This window comes from Fusarium solani, assembly GCF_023522795.1.
Source record: "Fusarium solani strain SB1 chromosome Unknown bctg00000004, whole genome shotgun sequence".
In the NCBI taxonomy this organism is placed as follows: domain Eukaryota; kingdom Fungi; phylum Ascomycota; class Sordariomycetes; order Hypocreales; family Nectriaceae; genus Fusarium; species Fusarium solani.
Genome location: NW_027072152.1, coordinates 1,949,805 through 1,971,360, shown reverse-complemented (window position 1 = coordinate 1,971,360; position 21,556 = coordinate 1,949,805). Strand labels below are relative to the sequence as shown.

The 21,556-nt window shown below is 54.1% G+C and overlaps 11 protein-coding genes across 11 annotated transcripts; 6 read left to right on the top strand and 5 right to left on the bottom strand.

Moving 5' to 3' along the window:
- Positions 1 to 591: 591 nt before the first annotated feature.
- On the top strand, positions 592 to 1,159 carry MRS44_007671 (uncharacterized protein; the record flags this gene model as incomplete). Its single annotated transcript, XM_046273776.2, has 2 exons — positions 592 to 676; positions 732 to 1,159. The coding sequence occupies 2 exons, from the start codon at positions 592 to 594 to the stop codon at positions 1,157 to 1,159; spliced, it is 513 nt and encodes a 170-aa protein (XP_046134322.1).
- A 554-nt stretch (positions 1,160 to 1,713) lies between these two features.
- On the bottom strand, positions 1,714 to 2,154 carry MRS44_007670 (uncharacterized protein; the record flags this gene model as incomplete). The annotated part of the gene is made up of 1 exon (XM_046270855.1): positions 1,714 to 2,154. The coding sequence occupies one exon, from the start codon at positions 2,152 to 2,154 to the stop codon at positions 1,714 to 1,716; it is 441 nt and encodes a 146-aa protein (XP_046134323.1).
- Positions 2,155 to 3,667: 1,513 nt separating this feature from the next.
- Positions 3,668 to 5,235, top strand: MRS44_007669 (uncharacterized protein; the record flags this gene model as incomplete). Its single annotated transcript, XM_046275998.2, has 6 exons — positions 3,668 to 3,764; positions 3,830 to 3,866; positions 3,920 to 4,016; positions 4,068 to 4,863; positions 4,914 to 5,076; positions 5,127 to 5,235. 6 exons carry the CDS (start codon positions 3,668 to 3,670, stop codon positions 5,233 to 5,235), a joined length of 1,299 nt encoding a protein of 432 aa, XP_046134324.1.
- A 947-nt stretch (positions 5,236 to 6,182) lies between these two features.
- Positions 6,183 to 9,507, bottom strand: MRS44_007668 (uncharacterized protein; the record flags this gene model as incomplete). The annotated part of the gene is made up of 5 exons (XM_046275999.2): positions 6,183 to 7,294; positions 7,343 to 8,951; positions 9,007 to 9,128; positions 9,184 to 9,268; positions 9,331 to 9,507. The coding sequence occupies 5 exons, from the start codon at positions 9,505 to 9,507 to the stop codon at positions 6,183 to 6,185; spliced, it is 3,105 nt and encodes a 1,034-aa protein (XP_046134325.1).
- Positions 9,508 to 10,516: 1,009 nt separating this feature from the next.
- Positions 10,517 to 11,197, top strand: MRS44_007667 (uncharacterized protein; the record flags this gene model as incomplete). The annotated part of the gene is made up of 3 exons (XM_065620616.1): positions 10,517 to 10,996; positions 11,049 to 11,064; positions 11,151 to 11,197. The coding sequence occupies 3 exons, from the start codon at positions 10,517 to 10,519 to the stop codon at positions 11,195 to 11,197; spliced, it is 543 nt and encodes a 180-aa protein (XP_065476688.1).
- A 490-nt stretch (positions 11,198 to 11,687) lies between these two features.
- On the bottom strand, positions 11,688 to 12,431 carry MRS44_007666 (uncharacterized protein; the record flags this gene model as incomplete). The annotated part of the gene is made up of 1 exon (XM_046269296.2): positions 11,688 to 12,431. One exon carries the CDS (start codon positions 12,429 to 12,431, stop codon positions 11,688 to 11,690), a length of 744 nt encoding a protein of 247 aa, XP_046134327.1.
- A 1,343-nt stretch (positions 12,432 to 13,774) lies between these two features.
- On the top strand, positions 13,775 to 14,566 carry MRS44_007665 (uncharacterized protein; the record flags this gene model as incomplete). The annotated part of the gene is made up of 1 exon (XM_046269297.2): positions 13,775 to 14,566. One exon carries the CDS (start codon positions 13,775 to 13,777, stop codon positions 14,564 to 14,566), a length of 792 nt encoding a protein of 263 aa, XP_046134328.1.
- A 210-nt stretch (positions 14,567 to 14,776) lies between these two features.
- MRS44_007664 (uncharacterized protein) lies at positions 14,777 to 15,770 on the bottom strand (the record flags this gene model as incomplete). Its single annotated transcript, XM_046281084.2, has 2 exons — positions 14,777 to 15,689; positions 15,745 to 15,770. The coding sequence occupies 2 exons, from the start codon at positions 15,768 to 15,770 to the stop codon at positions 14,777 to 14,779; spliced, it is 939 nt and encodes a 312-aa protein (XP_046134329.1).
- A 1,285-nt stretch (positions 15,771 to 17,055) lies between these two features.
- MRS44_007663 (uncharacterized protein) lies at positions 17,056 to 17,692 on the top strand (the record flags this gene model as incomplete). The annotated part of the gene is made up of 4 exons (XM_046278502.2): positions 17,056 to 17,066; positions 17,127 to 17,160; positions 17,213 to 17,330; positions 17,382 to 17,692. 4 exons carry the CDS (start codon positions 17,056 to 17,058, stop codon positions 17,690 to 17,692), a joined length of 474 nt encoding a protein of 157 aa, XP_046134330.2.
- Positions 17,693 to 18,537: 845 nt separating this feature from the next.
- Positions 18,538 to 19,012, bottom strand: MRS44_007662 (uncharacterized protein; the record flags this gene model as incomplete). Its single annotated transcript, XM_065620615.1, has 3 exons — positions 18,538 to 18,643; positions 18,700 to 18,796; positions 18,841 to 19,012. The coding sequence occupies 3 exons, from the start codon at positions 19,010 to 19,012 to the stop codon at positions 18,538 to 18,540; spliced, it is 375 nt and encodes a 124-aa protein (XP_065476687.1).
- An 800-nt stretch (positions 19,013 to 19,812) lies between these two features.
- On the top strand, positions 19,813 to 20,864 carry MRS44_007661 (uncharacterized protein; the record flags this gene model as incomplete). The annotated part of the gene is made up of 3 exons (XM_065620614.1): positions 19,813 to 19,818; positions 19,874 to 19,940; positions 19,981 to 20,864. The coding sequence occupies 3 exons, from the start codon at positions 19,813 to 19,815 to the stop codon at positions 20,862 to 20,864; spliced, it is 957 nt and encodes a 318-aa protein (XP_065476686.1).
- Positions 20,865 to 21,556: the final 692 nt, after the last annotated feature.

Here is a 21,556-nt window from a genome sequence, read left to right as displayed (position 1 = left end):
TCGCCGCGACACAGACTTGTCGAGTTCCGAAGATCCGATCAAGCGCCTCGCCAAGCGGCTCCGTGGCCTGCTGATCGGATGCAACTCATCGTCCCAATATAACCCTGTCGTTCTGGCCCTTTGCGGCCCTGGGCCCCGTCGTCCATCCCATCGTCTCGTCAAATCTCCTCCCCCAGCAAGTTCAGTTCAACTCAACTGTATCCTCCCTATCCCCTGGCGTCGGATTTTAATTTCACACAAATCTTGACGCCTCTTCCTAGTGAAATCAAATCAAGTCCCCTTTTCTTCTTTCTTCGTCGAGTGACCGATCTTTCTTTTTTCTCTCTTGTCTTCCCTATTGTTATCTCGACTCTCCCGACCGATTCCGCAACTGTTCATTGAGCCTTGCCGCTCACTGACTGATACGAAAACGGCATCGCGCTTACACAACTCACTTCCATTCTGTACTTGCCCGATTCGGCAGGGTCGAGAGTGCCTCGTCAAGCTGAGCGGCTTCTCGACTCCTCATCTGCCCTGGATTCTTCAAAGCAAACATTTACTTGCAGCAATTCGATGATTGCAGAGTCTAAATCTGTCCCTCAGATCGAAATCATGGCCGCCTCTCCTACTACTACAACAACCACCAAGCCTCGACGGGAGCCCCGAGACACAGGGTTCCCAGAGCCCTTCAACGATGGTGAGTCTAGAGTTCCGATGTGCAGTAAACAGTGGCCTTGCTAACCATTGTCCAGTCCGCAACACTACTCTACCTCATCCCGATGCAGACCTCTCACCAAATGCCTGTATCAGTCAAGAAGACATCGATCCTGACCGGGCACTCACTCGAACTCGCCGGTCCTTTTTGAGGAAGAAGCGACGGACTCTCAACCACGGACGCATCACACCCACGTCCGAAGCCCTCTACAGCGTGCTATCCCTTGTTAGCACCGACACTGGAGACAACGCCAGCATTAAGCAAGCCAACCCATCCATGACAAGCATCCGACCATCCATGTCTAGCATTCGCCCATCTATGTCGAGCATCCGGCTTTCAAAGGACGAAACCGAGAGTCTCGCATCAAGGAACACGAGGAGGGACGAAGAAACGCCACCAACATCTCCTGATGTGCCCTCATATCGATCTAAGAAGGGCTTCATGAAGAAGTGGCGAAAGAACTAGAAGCGGCTTGGTGAAGCCTTAGGTGTTCAAGGCAAATCTGGACACGATAACGACTGCTGTTACGACGTATACGGCCGAACCTGATGATCGAGGATGGCAACATCACTCAGACGGACTGCTTCAATTACTTCTCTTTGTGGATAGCGTGGCGTTTGATGGGCACAAGGGCATTGGCATGGGCATGTGTGGGCATGGATTGGATTCAGGATTTATCGGTGTTGCCGAGGACAAGGGGCCAAAAGTTTGAGATTACGGTCCCCTCTGGTAGGGAGAGATGGGAACGTCACTTGTCCGGCCAGGCAGCGAGGAAGCAATCAACGATTAGGACATTCGTTAAAGAATTAATAACTAGCATCATCGCTATTCTCATGATCTTTATCATTATTTATGCTGGTGTTTCCATGACGCAGGTGACCCTTTTCGTATATCCTCCATGTATCGTTCGCAACTGGCTATGCGCACTCGTCATGCTGGCGGCGAATTGTGATGTGAAAGACAATATCTCGGTGCTCCTTTATAGATATTCCACACATAATGGCAGTGTAGGTCTACCTCTAGCTTCCACGATAAGAAGTGTAGCTATATGGGCTCAACAACAGTGGCACATGGTAGTGCTGCCCCTCCTCAACACGAAAGGTGATGGTCACCTCTGGGAAAAAGGTCTTTTCCTCGCCAAAGTAGGCGGCCGTGTCGAAGCGCAGGGTCCAGCGCGAGGGTCCCTGGCCCTTGCGCTCGTCGAGCACGTCGAGGAGGGTGTAGACGGGGACCTCGCCGGCCGAGTCGGCGGAGCTGTAGGGCAGCCAGACGAGGACGCGGCCGTCGTCATCGGTGATGGACTCGAACGTCTTGGGCTGAGGCTGGGTGTGCAGGTTGGCTCCGGGCGCTGGGGCGGGGACGGGGCCCTCGAGGCGGACCCGGACGCCACGGGCGGGGCGACCGGCCTGGGTGTCGAGGACGTGGCAGGTGATGGGGTCCTTTGCGGAGGGTGAGGCCATCGCGACAGTGGGTTTTGGCGGGCGATGGGGGAATGCTGTGGTGGTGATGGGGGGTTGTTTTGTTTTGGGTGGTGCGACCTGACGTTCGGAGAGGTTGACGTCAAGGGTGGTGGGGGGGGGGGGGGGGAAGATGTAGCGAGAGCTTCAGAGCGTCGATAGTCGGCTTGGCAAAAGTATTATCGGAGGGTGCCGACCGATATGGGCTCTACTTGTCCTTTTTTTAGACGGATGTCGCGTATATCGATTCTGAAGCGCCGAACAAGAACAAGAAAGAGAAGATTACGCGGCGCAAGACAGGGGACAGTGAAGTGAGGCACACAGCCCGGTTTATATCAGTCAGTTTCCTTGGATTCGTGCCTGACCGCAAACAGCCTTGGGCTGCTGACTTGTATGTGTAGGTCAAGCTCTGGTGGCTTACGGCCCAGTAGGTAGCTTTTTAGCGGGCTCTGCTGATGCTAAGGACTTGCAGACGGAGGACCTGATGTTAACTGGCGGACGGTGTGCATAAGAGACCAATGCTTTGGGGGTGGATGGAGAAGAAGGGACAGCGAATGATGGTGCTGGACTTTACAGATGCTGGGATGTTTTCAAGTAGGACTGGTGGATCTGAATGAGCGAGTCCTAGTTGTTGCAGGTGAATATGAGTTGGTGAGGTTGGACGAGTGAGTCCTAGATTCACGGCTGGTGGTGAATGGGACAATGGGTCGATGAAAATGGGGCTGATTGTTGGGAAAGAATGGGGAGAAAAAGGATAGACGAGCAATGGCTGTAGGATGTATTAAATATAAAAAGAGTTCTGGATGAAGCTTGTTTTCTGTTCACTCGACAGTTCATGCGATGACAGTGCTGACTTTGTGCCCCGGACCAGTTTGGGTTAAACAAAGCAAATGGTTCGGTTACACATGATGGGACATTGTTCCTTCCTAAGTCACAAAAGAAAACAATATCGATGCGTATCACAGGAGGATTATACGAGACCCGAGACTGTTAATCTCTTGAATTGAGTTGAGTTGACAGTCCCATTGAGTTGGGAAACGGTCCGGTAGCTGCCAATGCCGCCTGGTGGATAGACTAACGTTAGGTGTTTTGAGGCATATGCAACCACAACCTGCATGCAGAATAACTAGAATATAATACAACTCGAAATGAAAGAGAGAGATACCCCTAAATTGTCTGTTTATGACATTCCTTTCCCTGTTCACACCTTCAACGAGCTGAGTACGCGCCCGGATAAAACAAAGGCCCGAAACCCCGAGCAGCACAGCCCGCAATCTGTCACTGCACAGCCACTCACCCTGACAGCCAAGCACGTCCCACTCACGCCGCAATGTCCAACACGTAACGCTTCACAGGCCAAGCCACACCTGCACTGAATCCCATCAGCTCTCTCTCCCCTGGGATACGAACAGAACAACACAATCAAGCATCTCCCACCCACCGCCTCGCGCCATATCGATCTCGACGGATCTTTCATCGCGCGCCCGCGCAGATTCCACCGCCGAACTTGCCTACAATGGCCGACGATCCCCGTGGCATCGACCACACTGATTCCATCGACTCCAACGATGGCCCGAAGCAGCCGGACAAGAAGAAGAGTCGTCGACCAGCGAGTGAGCATCCCTCGAGCCTCGCCGCCGTGCACCGCGACAAATTCGTGCTGACTGATTCGCGATAGACACCGCGTTCCGACAGCAGCGCTTGAAGGCCTGGCAGTACGTTGTCATCGTTCCCTGCTCTTCCCCGTTCTCGATGCTCATTGCGACAGGCCCATCCTCACACCCAAGACCGTCCTGCCCCTGTTCTTCACCATTGGAATCATATTCGCTCCTATCGGAGGATTGCTGCTCTATGCCAGCGCTCAGGTAAGCTCCGACGCTGCCGCTGCATCAAGACGCATCTGACAGCCTGGTTAGGTCCAAGAACTTCGACTCGATTACACCGACTGCACAGAAAAAGCCCCCATTCTCTCAAAGGATGGCGGCGGCTACAAGTCCATGCCCAGCGACAATGTTCAGACTGCCTTCAAGAGCTCTAATAGATCCGTGAATGCAATGTGGGCGCGCGAGATGGACATCACTGTCACCCTCGACAACGGCGTCAAGGTCCCCAAGACGAACCGGTGCCATCTCAAGTTCACGCTGCCCGAGGAAATGGGCCCTCCCGTTCTCTTCTACTACCACCTCACCAACTTTTACCAGAACCATCGTCGCTACGTGCTCTCGTTTGACAGCGAGCAGCTCAAGGGAAAGGCTCGCTCCTACGGCGACATCAAGAACGGTGACTGCGGCCCCCTGTACGGAGACTCCAAGCTCTCGAAGCCCTACTACCCCTGCGGACTCATCGCCAACTCCATGTTCAACGATACCTTCTCCAGCCCCGAGCTTGTGACTCTTCCGGCCTCGAGCAGGCCCAAGAATGAGAATGATACCTGGACCTACGACATGAAGACGACCAATATTGCCTGGGGAAGCGACAGGGACCTGTACGGCAACACCAGCTACAAGCCCGACGACGTGATCCCCCCTCCCAACTGGCACAAGCGCTACCCCGACAACTACACCACCAAGAACCCCCCGCCGAACCTGAAGGAGTGGGAGGCTTTCCACGTGTGGATGCGAACCGCCGGCCTTCCCACTTTTAGCAAGCTGTACCAGCGCAACGACACCCTTGCCATGTGGGCCGGTACATATGAGCTTCAGGTTGATGATCGTGAGTTTCCAAGATGAACGCCTCTGTAGAAGCCCTGACTGACCTTCTAGACTTCCCCGCCAGCGAGTATGAAGGTACCAAGTCCATCATCATCACCACCAAGACCGTCATGGGAGGTCGCAACCCCTTCCTTGGAATTGCGTATGTGGTCGTTGGCGGTGTTTGCATCTTGCTCGGTGCTGTCTTTACAGTGACCCATCTGATCCGCCCCAGGTATGCACCTAATTCTCCAGTCTTTATTTCTTATGCTAACATCTTGTCAGGAAACTTGGTGACCACACCTATCTCTCCTGGAACAATGCCCCCGGAGCCAAGTCCGGTCCTAGCACAGCCGTCGCTTCCGGCCGTGAACTTCGTCCTGGCGAGGCTTAGGCGGCTCGCGAGGACTCCCGCACTCTCCTCCGAGCTCCCGCGAGCCCTTCCTTTGCGTCCATCCGGTCTCCTCCCAGCACCACGGGCAGCGTTGTCCGCACTGCCATGTCGCCTCTGATCGGGAGACGTGAGTACTCGGGCTTTTGATCTTGAAAGCGCGAGATTGGGTCGAGGGTTGTGGGAGGAAAAGTGCAAACTTGCTTCGGTGTGTTTTTTCGTCGTTTTTTCACATGGTTACTTGTTTTCTGTACCATTATTCGCCGCAGCGCCCGACTGTGTGTCAGCTATTTTCTGCGCTGCTGCTCTCTTGCGTTTGAAGAATGCGATTCTAGGAAACCCAGGGGTTGATGTCTCTTCCTCCTCCCCTGGCCTATTCTTGACGGATCAAAGAGACGGATGAGACGGAAGAGCAAGGATCTTGACCTTGGTATCGTTATTGGGTAAGGGAGTTTGGGCGCGATGCAATTTGGTTCAAGGATAGAATGAACTGGTTTATATCATTTGTCGTTTGCCTGTCCATGTGAAGTTTGATGCTCTGGTTTGCTCGCTCAACACCAAGACATGTCCAACATCCCCTTCCGTCGGTGCAAGAGCCGCTCATTCATTATGCTGAAATCGTGAATTATCTTATCTGGTACAACTGTCCTACTCTGATCCTGATCATTCCAAAACTCGATATGATATGAAAAGCCTCGCGGGAGAGGCGTCCAAGTACGTCCGAGCTTGACAGACACTTGCCCCTTCTCTGTTGAATATCCCCTTTCTCCCCCCTTTGGGAGCATAGTGCCTGACAGCCATACAAAGAAACCAAAAGGAGGCAAGTATTTTTTTTAGTACAATCGAAGAAACCAAGCCAAAAACCAAATAAGCCAGTCCCGTCGTCTTCCCGTTCACGCCAAAATCACCCTTCGCCTCGGGGTAAGCAAGGCGTCAGTCAAGTTACCCCTTTAGCGCTTGCGCTTCTTCTTGCTGCCACGGTCCTCGTCCTCCACGGCGCTCTCACGGTCTCGCTTCTTCGCCTTGCGCTCCAACTCATCCCAGTCCTCACCCTCCTCGTCGCTGTCAAGTTCAGCATCCTCGTCATCATCATCATCGCTGGCGTTGCTGCCAAAGTCGGAGTCCTCCTCACTAGATTCGGACGCCTCGTCAAGCTCATCGTCATCGATCTCAAATGCTGACTCCTCTTCCGACATGTCCTCGCCGCCAGACTCGTCCGAGTCGGCTTGGAGGAAGGACCAACCTCCATCGACGAAGAACTGGTGAGTGTCTGCTGTGACTGTCTTCATGATGGTAGGCCAGTTCAGGTTGAGAGGCCCTTCCGTATAGGCAATGTCGGAAGAGTCTAGGTAGTCCTTGACCTGGTCGAGGAACTCGACAGGGATGGTGTTGACGTGGTAAGGTGCTCGTGTAAAGTCCTTGAAGACAAAGACCATATCAAAGTTCTTCAAGCCGAACTGAACACGTTCCAAGTGCGCGATTTCAACCTCCTCAATAGTGATGACCATGAAGGGAGGCTCAACAACCTGGATAAGGCAGTCTGTGGTGGGCTGGACAAAGACGTTGCTGCGGAATGGCACACCGTGGAATCCAAGGTCGCGGATGGGCATATCCACTTCGATACCCTCGTTGCGACCAGCCTCGGCAATCTTCTGGGCGAAACCCTGGAAGAGTCGATCGAGGTCTGCTCTCCGGCGTCGCTCCTCCTGCTCTGCCTCAAACTCATCCTCGTCACCGTACCGGTACTTGCGCTTGCGGTTACCCGTCTCATCGAACTGGATATCCGTCGCTTCTCGGTAGAACTGCACATCCTTGGTCTTCTTCTTGTTGCCCACAATGATGGGGTCCTTGAGGTGAATGTGGATGATGACAATCAGCTCGTGTTGGCAAGGCTGGAAGAAAAGATGCTTGACGTTGGAGAATAGCACATCCACTCTATGCTGTGCGTTCAGGGGTGAGATATATCGAATACCGTTCTGGTGAATCTCAACCTTTCCGGGCACTCGCTTGCCCTCCATGGCAGGTCGAATGTAGACATTGTCCAATACAGCCGGTCGCCGATCTGGTCTCTGTTAGCATCAGGTCACCCACAGTAAAGACATCAACTTACTTCGGATCTCCACCAGCTTGTCCTGCTCAACGACATCCTCCATGTCCTTCTTCTCCTGCTCCTTCTTGACCACGTCACGCTTCATGTTGGAAATCTGATTCGCTATCTCATTGTATCTCTCTCCATCAGACGATCGGAAGGTCAAACTTCGCACAAAGTGTGCTGTGGCATCTTCGAATGGCTGGTCATCTTTTCTTCCCACACCCTGACCAGGAGACAGGAAGTTGATACGCAGGAAAGAGAAGTCATTCTCATCGCTCTTGCTAGCGTTCTTGATAGTGTTGATGTGGAACGGAACAGGGCGTCCCATGATGGGGAGGACGACGGTGTTGTTCTTGACGTCAACAATGATCTCCTGATTCTTGATCTTGGGTGGAAACTGGTTGTCTCTCTTGTATGATTCGAATCGCTTGAACTTCTTGACCTCGCCGCCGTTCTGGCCGCTGGTGGATTCTGAGAATCTCGCCAGGCCTTCCTTTTGCTTCTTGGCTGCGAGCTCCTTTTGGTGCTCACGTCGCTTCTTTTCAAGATCGTCATTGGCGACCTGAGTTGTACGCTCGGAGCGGAGTCTTGTGTTTGTGATGTTCTTAGTAGCAACGGCACCGACACGAGAGTCCTTCTTCTCCTTCTTTGGGGCAGGCTCGGCCTCCTCATCGTCCTTGAAGAAGAACGAGTTTGCGTCAGCGCTGGTGGGCGCCTCGGCTGTGAACACCACGGGCTCGGCGGATGTGACTCGGATGGTGTCGGTAAGAACCAGGGCATACACCTTGCTGTGCTTGTCCTGAGGCTGGGGGTTCTCGATGTCTTGGAATCCGGTGTTGATGATCAAAGTCATTCCATCCTTCAGGGTCCTCTGGTTCTTGGCGTTGAGCACAAGAGTTGGGTCCTTGTTCTCCAATCCAATACCCCAGCCGACGTTCTTGAGGAAATGCTTCTCCATGTCAGGCTTCTTGCTTCGGATGATGCTCAGAGCCTTGGCATACACATCCTTTGCCGTCATACCATCTCGGATCTCCTTGATGATGGTGTTGTGAATGAGGGTGAGGAGCTTGTAGCTGCTCTCCTGGGACTTGTTGGGATCGACCAGGTAGGTTCGTGCGATGGTTGAGCAGTACGACTTGTATCGGAGACCCATCGCAGCAATGATGATGCCGGCATGGAGGTTATCGTCGTTGGGCTCGCCCGCAAATCGGAGATCGTACTTGCCGCCGCTCTGGATCGAAGGTCCCAGGATCCAGTCCAGCTGGGTCGGGTCAAGGTCGGATGGGAGCTTCGCCTTGCTCGGAAGTTGCACTGTCTGCCAGAACTTGTTGTCGTCGAGCTTCTTGTCGACCTTCTCGGCAAGCGCCGAATGCTTGACCTTCTTCTCGGCGTCGAGGATGTTGGACATTTCATCGAGGAAGTAGGGGGTCATCAGGGCCACGCAGGCCTTGGAAGCGGTTCGCATCGCTCGGAGCTCGCTCTCGTCCTTGACAGCAAAGGCGTGAGTCGAGAGCGCCGCTGACACATCGACTTGGGTGACATCCTTGCATTGCTCCGCAAAGAGCTTCTTCCACTCTTCGACAAAGGGGCCTCGGGAGGTGTCCCTGGAGATGGTGCCGACCTTGTTCTGAAGTCGCAATATGTTAAGATGGGCTCGAGACGATGGGGACTGATTCGCTTACTCCTGCTTCCTTGATCTTGTTGGTAACCTTGATGAAGAGCTTCTCGTTCTCCGCAGCATCCTTGCCTCGCACGAGTACTTCGATGGGGAATCGGCCGCCCTTGAGCTGTTCAAGATGCTTCGCTAGGTAACAGTCAGCTCCAGATAAATCGCGCGACGAGCGCATAAGCAACAGTACCTTTCTTGGCTGTCGTGAGAATGTACAGCGTGTCCAAGGTGAACAGCATCAGCGTGGTCGGGAACTCGTAGCCTAGGAGCCAGAACTGTGAAAGTCGTCAGCATTTCCATCTTTCGCTTCGAATCGAGGATTATCGGGGTCGCATACGTGAATCGCATTGTTCTTGTGGAACTCGGGAATCTCCTCGACCTTGCCCATCATCACGACCATGGACTGGGCGCCGCCGAACAGGCCATCCTTGCTTCGGAGGTCATTCTTCCAGGCAGTCACAAAGTGCGAGATGCGCTCCTGGAAGACCTTGCTGTCAATCTTGATCTCGGCCATCGTTGCTGATGAACGCGCGAGCGAGAGTGACGGAAGAGCGAACGGGGAGGAGGAGGAGGAGCTTGAAGGAAGTCGTGACGACGCGAAAAAAGTGAGGTCGCGTTAATGATCCAGGTTGGGAGCTCCCTGTCACGTGACGGTGCGCAACGCGTCCCTGCGATCCAAGCTCGGATGAACTGGATTGATCTGACAGGAGGGATTGGAGCGCACCCGCGCAACTGTCGCTGTGAGACTGGGATAGCTCAAGTCAAATGATCCGATGTGGTTTGATGTATCGCTTCTCAAGTTTTTGCAAAATACGATTGCTTGGTTGGACCTTGACGCTTCAATGCTGAACGGTTGGTGAAATTGGGTGTGGATGTTGAGGGGAGAGTTGACGGAGCAACAAAGAATCTCGAGACTCGGGATATAGCAGTGCAACAATTACTGCCTCAGCGCTCCTGGCAACAAACGGCACGTGGTTCTAAAAAGTTTAGCATATTTGAAGGTCAACTTTTATTGCGCCTCTTATCCAATGGAAAATTCGCAAAGTAACAAAATGCTCGTTTCCCCATGGTGCAGGAGATGGGCATTTCAGTAACACCTTGAGAATGTTGGGCAAGGGAGTGAATGCTCATCTTCCTCTCGAAATTCCTGAATGCCAATTCGCTGTAAAGTAATTAAACCTAGTGCTGGCATAGCTCTACCAGCAACACTCTATTCAACACACATTTAAATGCATTTTCCAAGCCCATCTTGGCAACCGTCCAGATGCCGTGATAAACCTCCGCCTCTCGGCGCCGCTTTTCGGGAAGTGGAGACGGGAGTTGCGATTCTAAACCGACCCCGCGCATCCGGGAGAACATATAACCAAGAAGCGGCTTTCGGGTCTCGACATCTGTCGGGTTTATCTCTCATCTTATATATTATTTACAGTATTCCCTTGCTTCAATCCTCATATATCTAGCACCTCTTGCGCATACGCTATCCTCAATTGACACACAGAGTCAACTAACACCAAACCGGCATCATGAGAATCCCTTACGTACCCACCCCTCCCCCGACCAAGAACGATGAAGAAGCTGCCATTGTGAAGCGCATCGAGGAGCGACGGAACCCCCGTCCTCTTCAGTCTTTGGACCTTGCGCTCCTTCACTCTCCGCCTGTGGCTGACGGATGGAACTCGTTCCTCGGCGCCGTCCGTACAAAGACCTCGTTGAGCGACGACCTACGTGAGCTGGCCATCTCGCGCGTTGCCGTCTGCAACAAGGCCTGGTATGAGTGGAAGCACCACGCCCCGCTGGCCGTCAAGGGCGGCGTGTCTGAGGCGGGACTCGAGGCCATCAAGCAGGACACGCTCGGTGAGCGTCCAGCCGAGTTGTCGGAGAAGCAGTGGGCTGTGTTGCTCTACACGGATGAGATGACGAGGAATGTACACGTCAAGGACGAGACGTTTGACCACTTGAAGAAGTTCTTTAATGAGCAGGAGATTGTCGAGATCACAGCAACGGTAAGATCGAGCCCAGCGTAGTAAATTGAGTCTGAGCTAACCCGAAACCCAGGTGGCTTGCTACAACTGTGTGAGCCGTTTCTTGGTGGCTCTCGATGGCAAGTCAAAACTCATAAATCAGATCCGTCTAAAGCTAAGACTAACAACGTTATAGTCGGTGAAAGAAACGGTACCGGCCCCGAAGCTGTCTCTGGTCATTGATGGGGGGCTGCTGTATCCTCCATATCTCCCAAGAACCGCAACGAAACATGATAGGGGTATGCTATCAAAAGTCAATAGCAAAAACAGGCACAAAACAAGATGCACCAAGGCATAAGGCCTCGGAAAAGAAAAAAAGGGGTATCATCCCATCTATGCGAAGTGAAGTGAAAACGAACCAAACTCCTCAATGCCCTCCAACCTTTGCCAGACCAACGCATCATTAATCATCGCTCATAACCCGCGCCCCTCCATGCCTGTAGAAGATCTAGAATGCCGATGCTGTGCTGTACTGTATCGGATCATGCTGTATCGTGAAAAATGTTTGGTGGCCAAGGTGGCCGCACCAGAAAACGCCGTGCCATGCCCGCGCTCTGTCCGTCGCATACAATGGGCAACCTGTGAGAAAGTTTATGTCGTGTCGCTGTAACCGTGTGCCAATACGCAAGGAAAACCAGGGGAAGTCTTTGATGACCAAACCGATGCTAGCAGATCATGGCGACTTTGAGTAGGACCTTGACATTGCGCGCTCGATCGAGGCGTGGCGCTGCTGCATCCTGGGAGACGTCTGAAGCTCCTCGACAACGCCTGCCCATCCTTTGCGATGGGGTTTGGAAGTGTGCTCCTGGTGGCCGACGAGTGCCTGCGTGGTCAGACTGCGGAGGGGGGGACGGTTGATGATTCCCTCCATCAGGCCTTTGGGAAGAGCTGGACGAGGTGGTGTCTTGAAGACGGGCGACTTCTCGAGGTCCCTGGGCGCAGATGGGGGTTGTGGTTTCTCAGTATGGCTGGTAGTGTTTGTGTTGAATGCGACGACACCCATGTACACGACAAGAAAGCGCATGCGCAACATATCAAGCCTCCGGACACGACCCTCCAGCCTCGATCGCTTCGACGCCCAGAGCAACCTGGCGACAGTCCTCATCTGGGTGGCGTCCTCCTCGAGCAACATGCCATTGAGGTCCTCGCGCAAATCGTCGCACGTCCTCTGTATCTCCCTTAGGAGTTGGGTCAAGCGTAGCTTCTCATCTAGACGCTGCACCTTGGAGACGTCGCGATCATACGACTCATTCTCCTGGGAGGAAAAGTCGGCCGTGTCAACGAAAGTTGCGATCTCCTGCGGCGCCACTTGGTAGGCTGTATAAACGGAGACGATCTGGGCGAGGACGATGGCGGCAAGTAAAAGAGCGGTCAGAATGAGGACGGTGGTCCACTGGAGCAGGTCGGACTCTGCCATGGTTGAGCGCGAAGCGTCTGGATGGCAAGTCAGGGCGTTGGGTGAGGCTATCGCGCATGGTCCTTGGGGTGTCTCTCTCTTTGAGGGGAGGGAAAAGGGAGAGGAGAGAGAGGCTGGATCGACGGCGCACAAGATAACTGGGCACAGAGGGGTGAGTGAGTGAATGACGACGGGGGGCAGCACAAGCGCGAAAGCAGTTTGTGTGTGCGCTCTCCTCTAGCCTCCGGGGCTTCAAGCAGCGCCGTCCGCCGTCCAGTAGCCAGGACAGGCCGAACTGCCAGATTTGTTCTGGAGCGGCCGTGTTCGGCCACTTGGCGCGGATGGCTGGGAATGGAGAAGGGCCCCTGTAGCTGCAGCTAAAAGATCCATTACGACCCAGGGCAGGGAAACCCATCACATGGCAGGTGGATGTGGGATGCGCGGATGGCGTTGTGTGTGACTGATTTAGTTTGACGGCGGCCCCTCAGCCATTCGCCTCGGACGCGGCAGAGAGCCGTTGTGGCGAGCGGGAGTGCCGGGCATACGAGATCCGAGAAGAAACGGTCAGGATATGGTGATGCTGACTGTTGGTGTTTCTCGTACGTACCCTGACAAAGACTGTATTACTCACGGTTAAAGAGGGTGGTGGTTAAAGAGGATGCGCCGTAAGTTGTTTGCCCCTGGAGTCGCCCCCTCCCACAGCGCTAATGCTGCGATGCCGAACCGTCTAGCGGGTTCTCGATTGCATTGGCAGCGTCCCGGGTGGACTTGTGCAGTTGATTCCGGCATCGGTTGGTCGTGAGGGATCCTTCCAGCGGCACTATTACCAGGCCTATTCCAGTAGTGTCTCGGCTATCCAGGGGACTTGTAAATGCGCCTCGGCCTGGACTTAGGGTTTGGAGAGGCGCAGTGGATCAATCCTAGGGTTTCGATGTGCGCTGAGTGAATTCGGGGCTGTTATTACATGAGCGAGTGAAGGCATCTCTAGACATGAAAAACCCCATGTGTTGTCAAAACCTTGAGGGGCAGCACAACGTCGATGGCGTCAAGCTTGGTAGAAATAAACGTGATTTGACCACGGGCTGGTTGTTAGTGCAAAGAACCCGCCAGTCACGTTTCTCTCTCGTGCCCGCCAAAAATGTTCCTAGCCGTTGCCGTCCCTTCATCGGCCCGCTGCTGACTGCGCGTGTCCGTCCGATGCATGGTGCCAATCAACCTTTTTGTCTGCGTCTTCAACTGACTTCATGACCGCCCCGTACCTGCGCTCGTCTTGCAGCTCGTCATAATCACTAGATCTTTCCCCACTGACTGATCTAATCCTTGACTTTTATTCTATCATCAACACTCAGCTCAGCTCAGCAGCTATGACGGCCACAGCGACGGCGCCGGCCACCGACCCCGCGGCGCAGCAGGCGCATCAATTTCCCCTCCCCAAGATCCTCGAATACCCCGCGTCGACCCCGCCAACCCTCATCACACAAGGCGCCGAGGGCCGCCTCTACAAGAGCACCTACCTGCTACCCGACATCCCCTGCGCCCTCAAGTACCGCCCTCCCAAGCCCTGGCGGCACCCGACTCTCGATCAGCGCCTCACGCGACACCGGATCCTGTCAGAGGCCCGCATCCTCGCAAAGTGCCGTCGCGATGGCGTCCGCGTGCCAGCCGTCTACGCTGTCGACGAGGCTGCTGGGTGGTTGATGTTGGAATGGATACATGGAGGGCCCGTTCGCAAGAGCATCAACGAGCGCCTTGGAACCCGCACAGAGGGCATCGAGGATGACGCCGAGTTGAAGAGCCTGATGCGACGCATCGGCACTGCTATTGGCAATATGCACAAGGTTGGAATCGTCCACGGGGACTTGACCACCAGTAACATGATGTTGGCGCCCCCTACCGATCCGAAGAACCAGAGTCCCCTCGATGGTGAGCTAGTCATCATCGACCTCGGTCTTGCAAGTGGGAGTGTATCAGATGAAGACCGAGCGGTAGATCTCTACGTGCTAGAGAGGGCATTTGGTAGTACGCACCCCCGTGCTGAGTGTATCTTCTCAGAGCTGCTCGATGCATATGGCCAAACTTTCAAGCAGGCCAAGATCGTACTCAAGAAGCTGGAAGATGTGAGGATGAGAGGTCGCAAAAGAAGCATGCTGGGATAACCAAAGAAAAACAGAAAAGCCGTCTCGGCCAATTTCCCTGTCATAGTGTCTAAACTCCGTGTGTCTGATGCTCGCTGTTTTGCAAAAACCAAAGGACGAAATCCATCCACAGCCCGATATCGTGCTGTCAGATATGCTCGGAAACACCTCTTCCCTATCATCATCATCATCATCATCATCCCACTCCTCAACGGTTGCGGAGTTGCGGAACTAGGGCTCCACCAGTTCCGCTCCGGCAAAATAGCCCTTGTTCTCGATGACGCCTCGATCCTGAACAAATGCTGTGTAACGCACAACCCATTCAGGAACAATCTCCCCAGCCAGCCCGGTTCCGTTGTGGGCGGGATCGGCGAGCAGGCCAGCGCCTCGAGGGCCGTGGCCGAGGAGCTCGCGCAGAGTCCCGTGGGGGAGAATATCAGTGCAGTCGGTATGGACGTGCAACTCGACTCCCTCATCCTCAGCCAGCTTCTTGAGCGGCGGGGGGACATCGCAGCAGTTGCGCAGGTTGATCTGGTCAATGACGGGCCGAATGGTGGCGCGCTTGATGAAGGCGCCTAGCTTTTCGCTGCCGAACTCGGACACAGCCAGTCGCTTGACAAGTCCCTGCTTGTGCAAACCCTCGAATACCTTCCAAGTCGCAAGCTCCTCCTCCAGATTGCCCTGATTAGCGTTGGCCTTGTCCGCTTCCCACTCGCAATTGCCCTCGAACGACATGCCGGGGAAGGAAACTATTAGCAGATCGATGGTCTCAATACCGAGCTCCCTCCGGACCAAGTCCAGGGCCTCCTTGGCGTATTGCTCCCGGTCGGCGACAGGCGTCCCGGGCAAGAGGAACAGTTTCACGGTGATCTCATACTGACTCGACTCCTCCCGCAACCCGGCGGCGTGCCAATTGATGCGGGGAACGTATAGCGCACTGCCCTGTCGCTCTGTCCAGAGCTCGACGGCCGTCGCCTTGCCGTTGGGCGCATCACCGTTCGTGAAGCCGTTGGTGCCAGGAGCATGTGTCGCATAGTCGCGCCGAGCCTCAGCGAAGTTGTCGCGAAGGGAATTGACGAGTTCGAGGTTGGATCTGTTGTTTCCGGGCTTGCGAATCACCGAAGGGCCTGCCGACATGACATTGCTAAAGAGGGGTTTGTCAGCACGAAAGCGCCTCACAGGAATCGGGGAGTACAAACGCTGTAGAGAGAATGAGTTTCGTCATGATGGGTATATGAGAGTAAAATAGAGAATAGACAGGTATCAAATGATCAAAGAAGAAAGAAATATCAACAGCTAAAGTAGAGAAAGGCTGAGCCAAGGTTTGAAGAATGTGAGGAAAAATTTCGGCGTCGGCGTCTTCAAGGCTTAAACTCGGAGACGCCAGCGGCAGGCCCAGATAGTCCCGTCTTTATCAACTCTGCGCGCCCTGGGCTAGACAACGAAACTTGCTAGCTCCTCCCAGCTGCCCACACTCCGATTGCTCGGAAGCGGGCCTTTCGAGACCATTAAGTCCCCAGGGAAACGTGGGGGAGAGCGGAGGTGGGATTAGTAATATTGCCTGGCCGCAGACGCAGACGGGAGCTTTGGAATCACAGCGGTGCGCAGTATGATAAGCGTGGAGGTTTTGCGTTTGTCACGGTTGCAGGGGAGTCGAATGATGGTCGAGGATGAGATGTGATGAAGAGGTGGGAGATGGTGGGAGAAAGTTGATTCCTGAATGGCCAAGGACCTCCATCGCGACTGACATCAGAGGGAGCGCATAGTCGCGTGCTTGAGGACGGGGATGGGCAATAGAATGATAACCTTTGGAATCTCGCGATTCATGGCTCCATCACTGACGCGGGGTTTGGAGTCCAGGCAAGACTTGATCCATGTCTTGAGTCGTTGAATCATGGCTGTTTTTGTCTGAGATCATCCACACCAGATGGATCGATGGAAGCTGGATAGGTAGGTAGGTAGACAGGCACGCCGGCCAAGAAATAAATGAGACGCCAGAGCTCCTCTAAGGATCACTTGAGTCCTCTCAATCATAATAAATAAATGTACAAAAAATATAATAAAACTAATAAAGATATCATAATAAAAGGAATATTTTAGAGTGCGTTTTATCTACCCTTAGTACACTCTATTGATCATCTTTAGAGAGTAATGAGCTAACATACTTGCCCGTCCTGGTGTCTCGTTTTTTCCTTGACCCAGGTGACAGGCCTACTGTGGACTCGCTGTAAGCGGCCGCTAATTGATCGCCAGTCACTTGCTGTAACCACTGAAGCCACCTGGCTGTCCACTGACTCGCAGCGGGGATCAGTCTGGTGCATTGGCTGGAGCCTGGACCACTCTGACTGGGCTGCCCGCCTGAGGCCCGACTCGTCACCAACCCGCCAAATTGCTTCCGTGTCCACCTTGAAGCCAGAATTATCTCCATCAACTCGCATCTCCCCAAACATCTCCCTCGCTCCCTCCTGCACGATTCAAAGCAGGCTCGGCAGCGTGAAAACAACATCACGATGGCGATCCAGTATGCTCCTCCACAGCTGCTCGCCCGTTCCCGGCCGCTGACCTAGAGTTAACCCCCCAGATACCTCATTCTCCTGTCCCGTCAGGGCAAAGTGGTCCGTCTGCCAGCTCCCATCAAGACATGTCGTCACTGACTAGTGCCTCCAGCGCCTCGCCAAGTGGTTCACAACACTCTCCCCCAAGGACAAGGCCAAGATCGTCAAGGACGTGTCCCAGCTCGTGCTCGCCCGTAGGACGCGGATGTGCAACTTTCTAGAGTACAAGGGTCAGCCCCCTTAGCTCCTATCTTGATGCCGGCCTATGCTGACAGCAACAGACACCAAGATCGTCTATCGCCGATATGCCTCGCTCTTCTTCATTGCGGGATGCTCCTCGGAGGACAATGAGTTGATCACCCTCGAAATCATCCACCGATACGTCGAACAGATGGACAAGTACTACGGCAACGTTTGCGAGCTCGATATCATCTTCTCCTTCACCAAGGCGTACTACATCCTTGACGAACTCCTCCTCGCCGGCGAGCTGCAGGAGAGCAGCAAGAAGAACGTACTCCGCTGCATCGGCCAGCAAGACTCTCTTGAGGACATGGAGGTGAGTAATCAGGGTGATATCCAGCTTGGCGACTAGTGAAGTCTCGTGATGGCCCAGCAACCTGCACCCAGCAAAAGCATCGCCAGATGACAGCTAACGCCGGAATGTCAACAAGGTTGAGGACGAAGTTACAAAGATCATGTAGACCATCCTCGGCGACGACGTTTAATAGCTGCCTGGCACCAACTCAACTCGACTTGCGTTACGAATCCCCAGACCGATCGAGCGATGTCCCCTATGATACGGTTTCATACGAAGAACTACAACGCGTTAGTTGATCTCGGATTAACTTTGGATCAACAGGTCGAAGAAGAAATATTGAAATCACTCAAGGATGCGGGGTTTGTGTAATGGGGCAAGTCTCAGGCGGCTGAGCATCTCTTCAATGGGAAGAGAGGACACGCATGTTTATTTGCATCGTGGGAACCGGCGCTGGCGGTGTTTGGGGAGTCCTAGGCCGATACGGTCTTGTTTTGTAGATCTTTGACGGTGGAAAACCACCTTCTTTCATATCAAGAGATGAGGCCCAAGGGCGAAGGCGTCCGCCGCGCGGCAGATGCGGTTGACGGCGCAAGGGACGGCAATCTGACGTCAACCCATTGCGGAGGGATCATGCAGAGAGTCGACTCAAGGACAGCGGATCCTCGGATGGCGAAGAGTGACGGCATTCAATGGATGCACCGAGTTCACACGCCGTATGCCACTCGGCATGTCCCAGTTTGACACGTTGGTGTCCTTTGGGCGCTCGACAAACCCGAGCGCGAGCTCAATCGCATCACCCCGTCGGGACGCCTCGCAACCAGAATCAAGAGAAACGATTGACCTCATTTTTTGCCTTTTTCACTTGCAAACTGACATTGGACCATGACTGAAAGCTTCATCTAGTGCGCCTGGAATGCTCCAGCTGAGGCATGATGGCGCTCGACAGCGGCCCGTGGTTTCAGAGCAGGGCCCGATTCGCTGCCATGTCGCGCCAAAGGAGCCCCCCTATTTGTGGTGCCCCAAACTTAGCGATTGCGGAACAAGTGTTCTGTTGAGCTTACAGATTGCCAGCTGCGAGCATGGGCAAATCGATTGGATTGGGAGCAGAGCTGGGCAATTGGTCAAGATCAGGGATTTGGACCTCTTGGGACGGGACCCCTGGTCTCATGAGAGCCACGAGATGAGGCATGAGATGGGCTGACAGGGGGAGGGCTCCGCCGGCTTGGCTTGCTTGACCCGAATACCGACGGGACAAGCTGGCGCAGTCCCCGGAATTCCCTCTTTGGCTCCAGCTCCCATCGGTGTCGATGGCCGGGACCGCAAAGCTCCAGGAGAGCTGTTGCTGCTGCGGGTGCGGGTGCCAGCGTGGCTCATCCGCTGCTGCGATCCCGTGGCCGGGTGGCCGCGACCATCAGATCACAAAGCCGTCCATATTGGTTCACAAGCTGTCTTGCCTGCGTGAACCCGCTGACCTCAGACAAAAGCATCCAATCCATCAGTCCCGCAGCCGGTCATTCCCTTCCATCCACGCAACTTCAATTGCCATTGCCGCCCCTCTTCCTTTTCCTTCCCTCTTGTTGCATTCCATTCATCTTGCAGCTTACACACTTACGTACTCATTCGACGGCTTCACCATCTTGGTCGCTTATCTCTCTACCTGACCATTGCAATCGCCGCAACTACCGGTGAATTGACCTACAGCATTAACCCCCACCCAACCGTTGGTCTCTTTATCTCCGGTCTTGATTCACAGGGTCTCTACCACGCCGACCGACCGCGCCCCTCCCTCATACTTCCGAACCGCAGCAGGCTCCGGCGATCATCTATCTACCCCGACTTCCATCCAGCCAAGCCATTCCCATCCCTTCCTCCCCCAAACACCAACCGTTACCATCGTCGCCCTCGTCGCCTTTTGTGATCGACTTCAATCCCACACTTTGCGACTCCGATTCCGACTTCGACACCGACTCCATCTCCACCTCTGCGCCCCATTCGCACCTTCCGCATCGCGACATCTGTCTCCTGCCGCCCCGTGGCCCGCTACTCCACGCTGACGCAATCGGTTCCCTCCCGACCGCGCTCTCGCATCACGACAATCATCGCATAGCAACGCAAAGCGACACCACGGCATCTCTATCGCGACATCGGAGCCAGATAGCTCCTCCTCCATCAATATGAAGGTAAGCGATCCCGACATTCGCGACTCTCCGTGCCGTGCTGACATGTGAACTGCAGTATCTACCAGTGCAAGACTTCGAAGCGGTGACGGGCGCCCTCAACTTCAACACCCCCCGACTGCAACGTTACTGGCGGTTGCGATCTTTACACGACAAAGTCAACAGGATCCGACAAGAAGCTCTACAAGAATATCGATAAGGATCTCAACTCGCAACATGAAGCCCTCCTCAAGCTCGGCGCCAGCCTATCACCACCAGAGCGTGCGCAGATGTTGGCCACCTCACCGAGCATGCAACTATTTTCACACTCGAGCGCCTTCGGTCCTCTATCAGAACTTTCAAGCCGTCGGACATTTGCGTACCTGATCGCGACGCTAAACGCCAGTCATCCCCATTACGATTTCTCCCACGTTCTTCGGCCCAACGACTTTAAGCGCGAGCGAAACCTGCGCCGCGTCATGGTCAACCTCGATTCGATTCTCCAAAACGTGAGGCCAAACTTTGAGCCCAAGTCGCTCGGCTCCTCTCTCGGTAGCGACACAAGTTCCAACTGGGGACCCCAATGCTGGTCATTGATCGACAAGGAAATGCACCTTAACGAGTGTACAATCTTTAGTTATCACCCCGACACCGACCCGTTTGAGGAGGACGAGAGCGCCATCTGGGCCGCCCACTACTTCTTCTTCAACCGATCCCTGAAGCGTGTGGCATACCTCTACGTGCGCGTAGTACCTGTCATCTCATCACACAGCCCGACACTCCGGCCTACAAACCTGGCAAGGAACCACAGTAACCGACAAGAGCTCGAGTCAGCCGGTGCGCAGAAGCGTGCCAACTACTGGCTTGGTGATCGAGATGCTGAACTGGTGCCATATACAGAAGACGACGAGGACATGGATGATGGGCTGTTCTGGAACAGAGGGGAAGATGGCGATCTTGTTGCCTATTCAGATGACGAGTTTGACGACGACATTGACGATATGGACATGCTCGACAGAAGCAACGAGAGGTTCATGAGTGAAGACATCGCCGGCCGGATGGAGATTTAGGCCAGCTCCATCGACACGGCTGTTGCGCTGTAGCTCTTGAGCTGGGCGGCTTTCACTGGCCACTATTCGCATTGGATTGCTTTCTTTTTCAACATTTCAACATTTCAACACCAAACGCCGTCTTAATCTCAACAACGGTCATCCGCTTGCGAACCGACGCGACCCGACACGGAGAAGGCCAAACAGTACACGATTTTCCTGCTCCGCTTCTCTGTTCACGGACCTTGATTGCGTCCCAACTTGTTTTTGTTTCCTTGGACACGTTGATTTCCTATGTATGAAGGCGTGGCGCCTGGGCAGGCTTCTGGTCGGTGAGAGCGGCTGGGATTCCGCGACACGAGGCGTTTTCGGGGGCTCGCTTTCAAACGCGCGGCGGTACATGCGTGTTTTTCTTGGTTGCTCTGGTCTCTGGCGTGTTTTCTTTTTCCTTTTATTAATTTTCCTTCGTCCGTGTTGTTGACTTGTCTGTGGCTATTGTTTCCTTTCTCTCTTCTCAGCTGTGTTTTTACCGGTTCTTCTTCTCGTTTCAATTCGACTGTCTGTATCTTTTTGGTTCACGACCCGGGATGGCTATGCATGGAATGGATGTGTCAGTGGGTGGGTGGGTTATCATGGGAGGCTCCTACGGGATGGAGTTCTCTGGTCTGGGAAACGCGCCCCACGGTGAGGGGAGAGCGGATGAAATGAAAGTG